Raw genomic sequence first — 13,708 nt, forward strand, 5'->3', positions numbered from 1 at the left:
CTCAAGTTTTTGGCCACCTCCACTATTCGGTTTTCTGTGTGTATCGTGCAGAGAGCTTTATTCTTTGCTTTGTTGTTGTTGCCTATTATGATGTATCATTTGTTCCCTGCTGACATTTATCATATTTCTGTTAAACAACTATTCTACTGTGCTGTTTCAGTATGTATATTACTATATCATGTTATTCTTATTTCTAGGATTCAATTTGCCACCTCAAAGTTTACCTCATTGGTTGCATTTATTTTTGGTCACTTTACAATTGTTATACTGTTAACAAAACTAAGTTTTATGTTAATTTAGACCCTCTGTACACCACTTTGGGTGAATCTTTTCATAAGGGTAGTTAATAATTCCTAATTGATAATAATGGATTATTACAATTCACTATAGGTAGGTTTTGTAAAGAGTAAGCAAGCCAGATTGCAACTTGTGCAAACTATGGTTGCCTGCTTGCTACTTGAATGAATGGTATAGGATCATATTTTTCCAGCCCTGGAGTCTTTTTATAGGCCTCCTGTGGTTTCCAAAGTTCAATTTAAGATCATCATAATTTATAATAGGCTACAGTATCTCAGACTGTTTGCAGGTTTAATAGCACTCCCATCTTCCCAACAGGCCTTCCTTTGTAGTTGAAAATAAAGGGCCTGGGTCTTGTGTCCTAATCCAGGAAAATGTTCATAGATTAGGGCTCGTTATCTGGAGTGTAATGCTCACAACATGGAACTCTGTGTATTCTTGCCCATAGTAACATACGATAAATTGTGTACAAAAATTGTTCTTTTGTTATGACAATGGCAATTTTTTTTTTGTTTGAGACTCATATGAGTCTCCCCAGCCCCTCCACCTTCCATGGAGGCATCTGATCCATGGTGGTTGTTCCTACACTCTAGCAGCCCAGGCTGGGGAATAAATGGGAAAAAAAAGGCTCTCTCAAGAAAGCCCCACCCCTTTCTATTAAATAGAACAAGGGCTGGCCTCCCCTCTCTTTTCCTAGGAGTAGACTTACCCAAGAGATTGAGGGGTCAAAAGCCCCAAGTGTCAGCTATTGTCAAAAAGTGCCACCTGAGCCTAGTGACTTCGCAAAAGCGCACTTTGCATGAAAAAACTGAAAACACATGGAAACAGGCAAACACAACAAATGTCAGGCATTTTGTGCTCTAAGCAAAGTGCACTTTTGCAAAAGCACTTTGCACAAGGCCTAAAAAGAGGGATTGTCCTGTCTTTTGGTCCTACACTGTGGAAAAAGAACCTCGAAGAGATGCAATTAAAGAGGGAATACCCTTGTTGCAGCAAAACACTTTACAGCCTGCTCTTTGATGTCGTGTTTAACTGATGATGTTAAACTGGAGAATTGTGTTCTTGAATTAGTGTTCACAAAATAAAATATGTATCACACAAAAAAATAATTGGGATAATTGATGCTTAACACTAATTCAAGAATACAATTCTTATTTATTTATTATATTATATGTGGTGTGGCACTTTTCACTGAGCTTAAATGGATAGGTGGATAAAAAGCTTAATAAAAATATACACTTTCTAAATAGTATTTTTTTCACATTTATATAATAACAAAAACAAACTTTGCTGCAAATGTTTTTGGATTTCCTTTTCAAACAAATAAGATCACAAACTACAGTCCCACAATAGAGAATATAAGAACATAAGTGTTGCCATACTGGGACAGACCAAAGGTCCATCAAGCCCAACATCCTGTTTCCAACAGTGACCAATCTAGGATATAAGTACCTGGCAAGATCCCAAAACATTACAATACATTTTATGCTGCTTATCCTAGAAATAAGCAGTGGATTTTCCCCAAGTCCATTTTAATAATGGCTTATGGACTTTTCTTTTAGGAAGCTATCCAGATCTTTTTTAAACCCAGCTGTTTTCACTACATTCTCTTGCAACAAATTCCAGTTTAATTACACGCTGAGTGAAGAAATATTTTCTCTGATTCGTTTTAAATTTACTACTTTGTAGCCTGATTGTGTGCCTCCTAGTCCTAGTATTTTTGGAAAGAGAGTAGATTCACATCTACCCATTCTACTCCACTCATAGACTTCTATCATGTCTCCCCCTCAGCCATCTTTTCTCCAAGCTGAAGAACCTTAGCCGCTTTAGCCTTTCCTCATAGAGAAGTCGTCTCATCCCCTTTATTATTTTCAATACCCTTCTCTGTACCTTTTCTAATTCCACTATATCTTTTTTTGATTTGTTGTGACCAGAACTGAACACAATATTCAAGGTGTGGTAGCACCATGGAGTGATACAAAGGCATTATAATGTCCTCATTTTTTTTTCCATTCCTAATAATACCTAACATTCTATTTGCTTTCTTAGCCACCGCCGCACACTGAGCAGAGGGTTTCAACGTATCATCAGCGAGGACACCTAGATCCCTTTCCTGGTCAGTGACTCCTAATGTGGAAACTTGCATCACGTAGCTATAGTGCGGGTTCCTCTTTCCCAAATGCATCACTTTGCACTTGCTCACATTAAATGTCATCTGCCATTTGGATGCCCAGTCTACCAGTCTCGTAAGGTCCTCTTGTAATTTTTCACAATCCTCTTGTGATTTAACAACTTTGAATAACTTTGTATCATCAGCAAATTTAATTACCTCACTAGTTATGCCCATCTCTAGATCATTTATAAATATGGTAAAAAGCAGCGGTCCCAGCACAGACCTCTAGGGAACCCCACTATCTACCCTTCTTCATTGAGAATACTGACCATTTAACTCTACTCTCTGTTTTCTATCTTTTAACCAGTTTTTAATTCATCTCCAAGGTTAAATTCCACAGAAAACTGGAATAAACAAGGAAAAATGAAAAAAGGAAAACAAACAGAAAACCTGTTGCTAACAATTCACAGGACCTACCTAATCTATGGTGCAGAGAAGGATGCCACAGACGCCTTTCCCTTCAAGAAAATACTGTAGTTGCACTGGATCATACAAAAAAATATTACCCTGATAGGAAACAAAGCATTTGCAAGGAAAGCACAAATGAAAATTTGCTCCCCAAAATATAACTGCTTGGCAATTAGCCAAGAACTTCTTCTGCCCGAGTTGTGTTCATCTAGAAACATCCAGAAATATAAAAATCCTCCCCATAAAGGAAACGGATTTAGCTATATTGAGCCCTTTTCCTGGAAAAAAAAAATGAAACCAGTAGGGTGGATCTGCAAGAAATTTCAATTCCAGATGAGTCTAGAAGCCCAGAAACATCCAAGCCTCTCCCTTTATTGTCAACAATTCCCCCCTCGATGAGATTAAATAGCATATCTTATGAACAGGGGGTATATTAGGAAATTTAAGAACCAATGTCAAAACATTTTGAAAAAGATCCTTAGGAGCCAATATCCTAGAAACTGGAAAATTCAAAAACCTAATGTTTAAGTTCTGATTAGAGTTCAAATTTTCTATTTTCCTCATTATCAAACTATCTCCCACCTGTTGAGCAAACTATACTTTTAACTTCTAATACAGATTTTTCCCACTTTATTCTGTTCACTTTCTGTTGCAAATTGGTCTCCAGATTTGCAAGCCAAATGATCATCTCCCGATGGCAGCATTGTCTCTCTTGACGGTGCTGAAGTTGCAATCACTTCTGGGATCACCTGGTGCTTTGACTCTAGTAACCCAGTAACACTACTGGGTTCCTCCAACATACCTGGAGAAGGTGGTGTAATCAGTCCACCCAGGCTCAACGAAATGTTATCATCCAAGCTAAGCTCTTTCCTTATCTCAGCAGCAGAGGTACAGTACATGCTGTAATTACGGCTTGGTGCGGAAATGAAGTAGTCAGAAGGGCTGGCGTGTATACCCTCTGCAAGTAGTATGCAAATGCATGCTAAACATATCTCCTCAAAAAAGCTCTGATGGCCCAGTGAGCCACAAACCAAGCCCCTCCCCAACCTGGTGGGGTCTAGAAGCCTTCTTCCCCTCCCCATACCTTTGTTGAAGGAGGGTGGGCTTCACACCAAATAGGGTATGGGGGTGTGGGGAAGACGGTTGCTAGACCACCAGGTGGGCTGGAGACCCACTGGACCTTCCTGTGAACTTGTGTCGGGGAGACTGAAGGTCTGCTGGACCTCCAGCCCCCCCTGAGTCGCTGGCTTAGGGTCAGGGGGTTGAGGTTCCTGCTCCTGCAGGGGGGTTTCTATTGGAGGGAATGGCAGGCCTGCTAGCATGCCAATGCATGCTGGACAAGGCTCACCATTCCTCCCCAATGGTCTACAAACCCTAACGCCAGTTCTGAGCTGGCGTAGGGTTTGCAGCACTGTCCCGCTGATCATTGGGAATGAATAGGTTTAGCATGCATTTGCATGCTACTTGTGTAAGAGCCCTGTTTAGCATGCATTTGCATGTTAGTTGCGGTCAGAGCCCTGACCGAGAGGGACTGTACAGCTAACTTAGAGGTTCCACCAGAATTCTGTAGTTCTCAGTCTCCACCCTCCTGCTGGTAGGAGTGCAGAACCCATCCATCTAGGCTGGTCTGAAAGGACACTGAGGAATCATCACATTTAAAACTTTCCTGCTCCACTTGACCAGCTAAATTCCACATGGAAAAACTGTGGCCCATATAAAATTAAATCAGATAAAGACAGCTGGTGTTGACCCTATTTCTGGGGCACGGTTAACTTTAGCAATTTGTCCGGTTTATGACCAGACATTCAGACTATAAGAGTTTTTTGGCTGAATATTCAGATAACGTTAAGTGGACAACATTGGTTAACTTTACGTTTAAATATCTTTATTGTCAAAAACAGAAACAGCGCAAAACCACAGATGAAATGCAAACAAAATAGACAACCAAGTAACATTCAAATGTGTAGAGATCACAGAGCAATTTGAAAATTATACCCACCCATCTATAATCTCCTCACCTACCCTTCCTTAAAACATCCTCCCCCCAACACCCCCCCCCCCCCCCAAGACTAGGTTGCAAGCAAAAAGACACAAATACTGCAGCTGATTCAATCCCTCAGTAGCACAAAAATATTTATATATCCAGTTTATTCAAAAAGGTGGAGTGAACCCAAGTGATAGGAGTATTCAAATACGGCGTGCAGATTTTCAGAAAGCGCTTCTTAGCTGGGCGACCAGCAATATATCCAGCTGCAAACTATGCCAAAACATTTCACAGGACCCGTCATTCACAAAGGAAAAATATTCAACATTAAGGAATCTTTCACGTGCTCATCTTCCAATGTGGTATATATCATTGTGTAAAAAAATGCAATGAAGGCTGCTACATTGGAGAAACAAGTCAGATGCTAAAGAGATTTAATTTACATAGACACCATATGAAAAATGCTAGTACCAACCAGGATGTCACCTCTGTGGGGCAGCACTTTACGAAACCAGAACACTGTACCAGTGATTTTATTGTAAGAATCCTAAAAGGGAACTTTAAAATACAGGAACGTAAGACCTTTGAAGTCAGAATGTTAAATATTTTGACACCCACCAGACAGGACTTAAGTACATAAGTAATGCCACACTGGGAAAAGACCAAGGGTCCATCGAGCCCAGCATCCTGTCCACGACAGCGGCCAATCCAGGCCAAGGGCACCTGGCAAGCTTCCCAAATGTATAAACATTCGCTTCACATCCACCTGTTCCATTCCACTCGTATTTTATTTACCTCCATCATGTCTCCCCTCAGCCGTCTCTTCTTCAAGCTGAAAAGCCCTAGCCTCCTTAGTCTTTCTTCATAGGGAAGTCGTCCCATCCCCGCTATCATTTTAGTCGCCCTTCGCTTAACAAAGATCTGGGTTTTCTAGCCCATTATAAACCATAAAATTGTACTGCTTTGTCACCCTCCTGTCTCCATGCATATCTCCCTGTCCCTCATCCACCCGACTCTTCCTATCTCTCACCTATCCACCCCCATCCTGTTAGACTGTCACTGGAATACTTTAATATTTCACTTATATATACTGTCATCTACCAACATTTGCTTATTTCCGATCTGACGAAGAAGGGCTACCTTCAAAAGCTAATCAAAAAATGTATTAAGTTATGTCCAATAAAAAAGGCATCTTATTTTCTTTTCCATGTTTTATTTCTATTGATTACCAAAGGAAGAGAATGAAAACAGGCCACGGTATCTTGGGGTCTATCAGCTCCAGCAGGACCCAAAGTCCAATGCGCTCTACCCAAAAAGTATCCAGCGGAGTGGAAACATGCTGAAGTAAGAGTGAGCATTTGGCACGCATAAGCTTTGTACAGTCCTTCTTAACTTCTGCTTCCAGCACCCCTCTCAAAATGAGTATTATTGCATAGAGTTCTGTTTTCTATGTCCTCCAGCTTCTCCGTGACTAAATCCAATAGCATTACTGATTTTTCACACAGGCATCAAGATCCATCTAGTTGTTTCCTCCACGTGGGCCCTAATATATTCTCTGCATGGGACTCTAGTTCCATTTCCTCCACGTGGGCCTCAACATCCTCCAGGCCCCGAAGAGTTCCTGTATAAGAAGCTTGAGCTCTGACATACATTGGGCCACATTTCTCAGGAGGTCTATTTTTAGCTCTTGAAAAGGACCTGTAAGTCTCTTCAGTCAGCACAGCATGGCTGTCCATGGGGGAAAGATCCTCCCACTCCTCACAGGCTGACAAATCCTGTTCCTCTGATGAGGTCCGCCAGAATCATTGCGACCTGGCGTTTGAAAATACTGTTTGAGCTCTGTGGGGTGCCGACCTGGGTATAGCAGATTGAACATTGGCTGCAGAGTATATCAACCTCACCAAGTTGCTTGAAATGCCTCTTAAAAAGGATAACTTGTAGACAAAAAGTTGATTTACTTATTCTGTTGGTGAAAATCAAATTATTTCCTCACTCTTGAACAAAAGGTCTATTCTTCAGTTAAATTACAAAAAATACATTTCCAGCAACTGGTAAACTTATTAGTAGCAGTATGCTCTTTCTATACTAAAATGAAACTTACTTAAAAGGTTTATAAAACAAGCAATCACAAACTTACCACTCCCCCCACCACGAGAATTCCCATAGAGGTGCGAGATGTCAACGATGCAAGTCCTGTCACCATGGAAACCATGAGTTCCTCCTGAGTCATAGAGCCCTGAGTTAATGGGGGCATGCTGGGATTCACAGGGGTTAAGGGTAAGGGGCGCTGGACCTAGTTAATGCAAATAAAACTATCCCAATTAGAAGAAAAGTCAAAATTCAGTAATTCTCTGCAAATACATAGCACTGGTAGCAAATTAACTGGATTTACAGGAGATTAGTATTAAGCCAGAATCAATGAATAAATTATGGTGAAGTGTTCCTTATTAAAAAGATGCAATTTATTCATGCTCTCCTGACTTTAGCTCTTAGGACACCTGTTAACATGCTCTATCCTAAAAACATTTTAACAGCAGCAGCCTCAAGCAATAAAAAAACAAGACAAACACCAGGCCTTTCACGTTCTAATATCTTTTACTGTATGTGTCAGACTTGTGGTTAGCAACTCATCTAATTTCATAATTAGAAAACAGATTACCTTTGGAACTGAGCCAGGAAATGAACCTTCTTGATTGTTAGATAGAAATTAAACACTGGTGTTTCCATCCTAAATTTATGTATATTTTGATGGTGGAGATCTTTTAGTTGTTTTTTTGTAATTTGATTGCATTTGATTTTATGCATTGTTTTGTACACCAACTCTGATTGACTGTTGTATGGAGAAGCAGTATAAATGATTTTAGAAATAAGATGAAAGGGCACAAACATGTCCGAGGTTTATTAGCATTCTGATTTAAATTATTTTTCCCCACTGACACTGGGTTTTAACACTACCAATCCTATGGGTACACCTTCCACAAAAAGAAGGCAATTTATTACCTGATCACTGTATCCCATCAGTGCTCTTCGGCTATTCTTTGGACCCAGGAATCTGTTAACAAGCATTGTCCATCCAAGAGAGAAATGGAATTCTATATCCTCCTGGAAATCAGCACACAGCTTATCACAGTTTAGGTCATAGCTGAGGTTAAAACATGTGCGGGGAACTAACATGTCTACCTGACCCCGTAACGAGGCTGGAAGGAGGGGCAGTAAACCATCTGTAAAACAGAGAAGAGAACAATTAAAAAAGTTATTCTATGCTTCCATACATAAAAATCAATACTATACTGGATCATATCAATGATCCATGAAGCATAGCATACATTTTGGGCAATAAAATGTAATACTAAACCGAAAATTAATACGTAATGTTTGCTCTCCCCGTTTTCCTTAGCATACCCTCCTTTGTTTGAGTCTGTGGCTCTAGCAACAGCAATGGCTCTGGCTCTAGCAGCAGCGACTACGGTAACGGTAGTGATTCCCACACACTACATTCAGCTGACCTGAAAGACTCATTTTTGCAGCGTTCGGCAATGAAATAGTAAGTTGCGACAGAGGAGGCTTGGAATGTGGTATAAGCAAGGCTTTCAGGTCAGAAGCATGCAGGGTGAGGCAATCACTAATGCTGCCTGATACTCTGTGAAAAGAAAGTCTGTGGAGGTAAATGCGGGAGGGGGTGAGGTCAGTGTTTAAATAAAAAAAAAAAAACATCCTGGTCTGCGTTAAAGTTTTAATGCACTATCTTGTTATAAATGCATTAATTGCCCACACCTAGTAAATATCTGTGCAATTTCTGTTGCCTACACTAGTATTTTACAAAGACACATAGGTGCCTATCCATCTCTATAAAACAACGCATAACCTCTTAACCTAGGTGTATGTTATAAAATTACCCTTAAAATGACCTGTGATAGCATGAGTGAGGTTTAAGGCTTGCTAGATCCTTGTGTTATTTGGATTGTAAGAGTATCTAAACACATTAGGTGTGATTTTTTTTTGACACAAATAGTAAATGAATATTTGGTGAAGCAAGTGGTTATGTTCTACACAAAGTATTGTTGGGCTTGATTGACCACAAGAATTTCAGGTCTGCAGTTAGTAGGGAAGGAAACAGAAAAAGTAATTTTGATGCAATTACAGAATTTTGCTCACGAGAATAATTTCCTGGATAGATTCTAGCTTGCATTTCACCCGTTACATAGTACAGAATGCTTGTTAGTCTCTATACTGGGTATGGTAAATGACTTATCAATTCAAGATGCAGGGTTTTGAAGCTGTGTTGGCAGACTTATCCCTACCATTGACATGGCATAGGAGGGTATGCCAATGCCAACTTATATTAGCATTCTATAACAGAATCTTAGTAGCAAGAAACCATTATAGAACTGACACTAAACACATGGCATTGGGGTACCTAAACTGAGGTGACAAATTATAGAATTGCTGCCATACTACATTAAAAACCCCCAAATAAACTATGCACTATGCATAAGCATCCCACACTTATAAAAACTGCCTGGGAGTACCAATGCATAAGTGCTCATTTATGTGTGGAAAATGCTCCTCTACATGCTTGGGTTGCTTGTAAAAAAAATATTCGTCTTACTGTTTTATGTTTATGTTTTGTTTTGAATTGGACACTATAAAAAACAATGATTTCAATATACTATTAGAAAGTATGGTCTTTACATTATGCATTCAGCATAAAGAAAATCACTGGAGCCTGATGAAAAATGATAGTTCATTGCACTTAACTCAGTTTATAAGATAAGATGAATACTACACACATTTGCACTATTCTTTAGAGTTGAAATTTTAATCATGGAATGCACGAAATGTTGAAACCTAATGGGTATTTCCATTTATTTCACTCTATTTTTATTAAGTCAATTCAAAATTGTTGTTCCTATTTGATTGGTAAACAAAAATCCCCACAAACAACTACCTTGGAAACTATTTCTGTCAGAGAAAAGAGTCTGAAAGAAAAAAAAATTATCACTAGTGGACTTCGGGGGGAGGGAAACGCAGCTTACAAGCATGCATCCAGAAATCATGCACATATGTGCATTCATCACTCCAACCCCGTCAAATACACAGGTATAATCATATCATCGACAGATTGACTATAGATGTATAACTGCGCTTTTCAAAATCCCCGCATTATACATGAAAACACCTTTGAAAACTGCCATTATTAATAAAGTAGGTAACAGCAGATAAGAATTATTTAATTGCCTCCATTTGTTTTTCTTTTTACCCATACCTCTCAACCCTGTTCCTATTATGCCCAATCTCTCCCCAAAGTATGTTTGAATTCCAGTACAGTGTTGACCCCTTTGGCCTCCAGTGGCAGGCTATTTCAGACCTTGTCATCGTTCTCTTTGCTCACCTATCATCTCTTGCTGTGTAATCTGCAGAGAGACTGCAATAGCATTGGAACAACGATTAGACATGTTTCGGCCAAGACCTTCCTCAATATATTTGTGAAGCTCCTGGAATAAAATAGAGAAACAATTGTCCTCTTTGTATTGCTTAGTACTTCAAAAGCACTAGTTGTAATAGCTAATTATAATTACAGCTACCCTATTTTATTTTTTAACTTTTGAAATTACAAATTCACCATACAAGTACATACTTGAAAGAAAAATTGAGAACTTCTCAGGAAATAACAAGAAATTCTATCCTAACTGCAATATTTTTATTTCTCAATACCAAAGTCCACAAAATAGGGAAGGAGACGAAAAGGAGGACAGAACCAAGGCAACACATTTCAAAGGAAATAGATGCTACACTGCGCTGATCAGTGCTAGACAATTCTCACAATGCGGGTCAATTCAAGACCCTTACATCAGATCCAGATCTAGCAGCGGTAGTGATTCCTGCATTCAGCTGATCCGGAAGCCTCATAATCATGTTGACTTATCACTCAAAAAAATAACCAACTGAGACAAATCAAAAATTACATATTTCAAATTCTTAAAATAAACAAGACATTTGCAAGGACATCTTAACAAGAAATGTGCTCCAATCTGAAAGACTCTAGGTTTAAGCAGCAAAAGCTGCTGTCTTCTGAGTTGCTGTTGCAGCGGGAGGTGGAGAGCAGGGGGGAGGCAGGGCAAAATGTGTCCCCCCTCCCCAAATTGAGGGCTGGCTATGCACCCGCCTGCCGTTACCTTAGGATAGTGCCAAGGTAGTCTGTAAGGACATTCACTGGTTAGAAAATATGTGTAGGTTTACTTAGATATTGTAAAGGAAATGCAGTCAAAACTGCCGAATATGAAAATAGAGAAAACAAAGAAAACAAGTGGGAAAAGAATGCAGAAACATGGATTAAGGAATGGTTTCTATATAGGTTTGTAGAAGAGGATGATTGGTCATACATTACGTACTTACAAAGTGCATTCTACCTGTTGCAATCTTGAGGCAAAAGGGATGAAGACCAATTTTGAATACATCTTTTTGTTGTGCTTTTGGGTCTGTGAATGTGGCTTTAGGTAGAACTAGGGTGCTTATGGAACTCAGCAGCTAGAGAATATTGACAAACACTACTTTCGAAAAACACAAATCATATAGGCAGGACAGGTGGAAGACATAAGGCCCTGCGCAGAAACATGGAAGGGAGCCCCAAAGCCTATCAACAGCCTATCAGCTTTGGGCAGGCTTGGGGTCCTCTGTGGCAGGTGGACCAAGGCAATTGCTCTGGTTGCCATTCCCCTTTTGTACCGCCCCTTTATGTAGGTGCAAGTACAAACTTTAGGAAACAAGCAAGAATGAGTTACACAAACACATGGATTTGTGAGCAGTGATGAAAATCTCAGATGCATGTGTGGGGAATAGTAGGAGAAGGATGGGAAAAGGGATAGAAAAAGAGTAAATTCCCATGGTCTGAATATCAGCATGCTAGACATCTAGACATCAACCACCCAATATTCAGCGATATAACTCCCATGGTCTGAATATCAGCCCGCTAGACATCTCTGTAGACATCTAGTTTTCTAGACATCTATCCATAACGCTTAACTGGCTGTGTGCCAATATTTAATGAGGGATAACTAACTGTCTATCCCCGCTCAACATTCCCAGTTAGCGGCTAGCCAGTTATATCATGCAGTATAATCGGCTATCTGCCGATTTTTAAACCCAGTTTAGTGGCCATATTTGGCACCTTGAAAACCTAGCCTATCTTTGGCCAGTTTGAAGATAATCGGCTAGCTCTGATAGCCAGTTATCTTCAAATCAGCCAAAAATAAACCGGCTATTCAAGTCTGGTAACCAGAAATGGCCTGATATTGAATATTTGGGCTTAGCAATGAATGCTGGAGTTAAGCGGTCTAACTCCCGTCATCTGAATATCATTCTGCTGTAGATCTGTCTATCTAGATATCAAAGTAGACATCTAGACCTCTATCTAGACATTGTACATCTATCTAGACATTCACAGTACTGTAGTTTCACTTGTTCACTGAGTGAAACTAAAAGAGGGCATTCACTTTTCTATAACAGCTTTAACATAAACCATGCACCACCTTACGTTTCAACAATTTTTTTTACTGATGACAACCAGAGTCAAATACAGAAACAAGGATATAACATTTCCAAGGCAATCAAAATGACACTAACATGGCCAAACCGTCATCAACCAAAAGTTTTAACCCTTACCCCATCCCTTTCCCCCTTCCACCAGACCCCCCCCCCCCCCCCCCCCACTCCCGGTCAACCAATTCAAGACACAGCAAATTCTCTTCTCTTCTGCTTCACGCTACTGTTATTTGTTGTACTTTCTCCTGCCTTGTACACCACATAGAGCCCACCTTGGTGGGAATATGTGGGATATAAATGTTCACAATAAATATACCCCGCAACCCAGGAACATCACTTGCAGAACATATCAAACTATAACCGTCCACAACCTGGTATTTATATACATTTACCTCCCTACCTCCCCCGCCGCCCCTCCCCCCCAGGCATTTTACAGGCTTAAAACACACTGTTTCTTCACACAAACCATGAAGGAATTTGGATACTACATGGCTAAAGCTCACCTAGAGCCACATGATGTTGAAAGGAAACAGAATAGCTGTTACAGAGGTGGCAACAGCAGCAAGATTCTGTGGAAAGCGATAAAGCATTATCAAACTTGGTGGAGATCTGGTTTGGAGAGGAGGGCAGGATGATGACAGTTGACACTAAGAGAGCTGAGTGTGTATTGGGGAGAGTGTTTTGAGGAGTGTATATGTTAGGGGAGACAAGGTGGGCTTAGGGAGAGAGCAAACTTGGGAAATCAGACTTTGTTTTAGTTACGGAGTATGTATGTGCATCATTGCAGGGAGACACTTTCTTTGCTTCACTGCTTAGGACAGCGGCCACTGCTCAGTAATTTTTCTGGCTGTCACACGGAAATTTTTGCTAATGTTGCTCCTACTTGAAAAATAGCATCAGATGGTTTTAGAGTATTTTCTAATTTATGAGTAGAGTATACTACTCAAGGAGGACTGTTTTGATTTGACTGAAAACAAGTAATATACAGGGCATTACTTGTACCTATGTAAAACTTTTAAAATAAATTCCCAGTGCGCAAAGCTACAGTTTTCTTTTGGGTACATAAAACTCCAGAGACAGGTTGTAGAGCTCTCCAGTTACTCACATTCTTGTAGATTTTGAGGACAACAGGAGAAGGATGGAAATCTGTTTGAAACTCATCTACTAAAACAGACAGTCGCCTGATTTCTTCAGCCATTGCATTGGATACCTATTTAAAAGAATAGCAAAAAAAAAAAGCAATACAGAAACATCAGAAATAAAGAAAAATGTCAGAAAGAGAGCGTTCTTAATCATACTCCTAA

General features: G+C 39.9%; 1 protein-coding gene across 4 annotated transcripts in view; it reads right to left on the reverse strand.

Moving 5' to 3' along the window:
• The window catches only part of MFN2 (mitofusin 2), a 50,527-nt gene that overhangs the window by 4,810 nt on the left and 32,009 nt on the right, over nt 1-13,708 (reverse strand). For 3 of the 4 annotated variants that reach the window (XM_030222282.1, XM_030222284.1, XM_030222283.1), the window contains exons 12-15: nt 13,510-13,614; nt 10,255-10,357; nt 7,863-8,083; nt 7,000-7,155 (exon numbers count right to left, since the gene is read on the reverse strand). In XM_030222282.1, the coding sequence (XP_030078142.1) occupies nt 7,000-7,155; nt 7,863-8,083; nt 10,255-10,357; nt 13,510-13,614 (585 nt within the window). The remainder of the gene's footprint in view (nt 1-6,999; nt 7,156-7,862; nt 8,084-10,254; nt 10,358-13,509; nt 13,615-13,708) is intronic. The other variant, XM_030222285.1, reaches the window with a different exon arrangement.

This window comes from Microcaecilia unicolor, chromosome 13 (genome assembly GCF_901765095.1).
Source record: "Microcaecilia unicolor chromosome 13, aMicUni1.1, whole genome shotgun sequence".
Taxonomy (NCBI): Eukaryota; Metazoa; Chordata; class Amphibia; order Gymnophiona; family Siphonopidae; genus Microcaecilia; species Microcaecilia unicolor.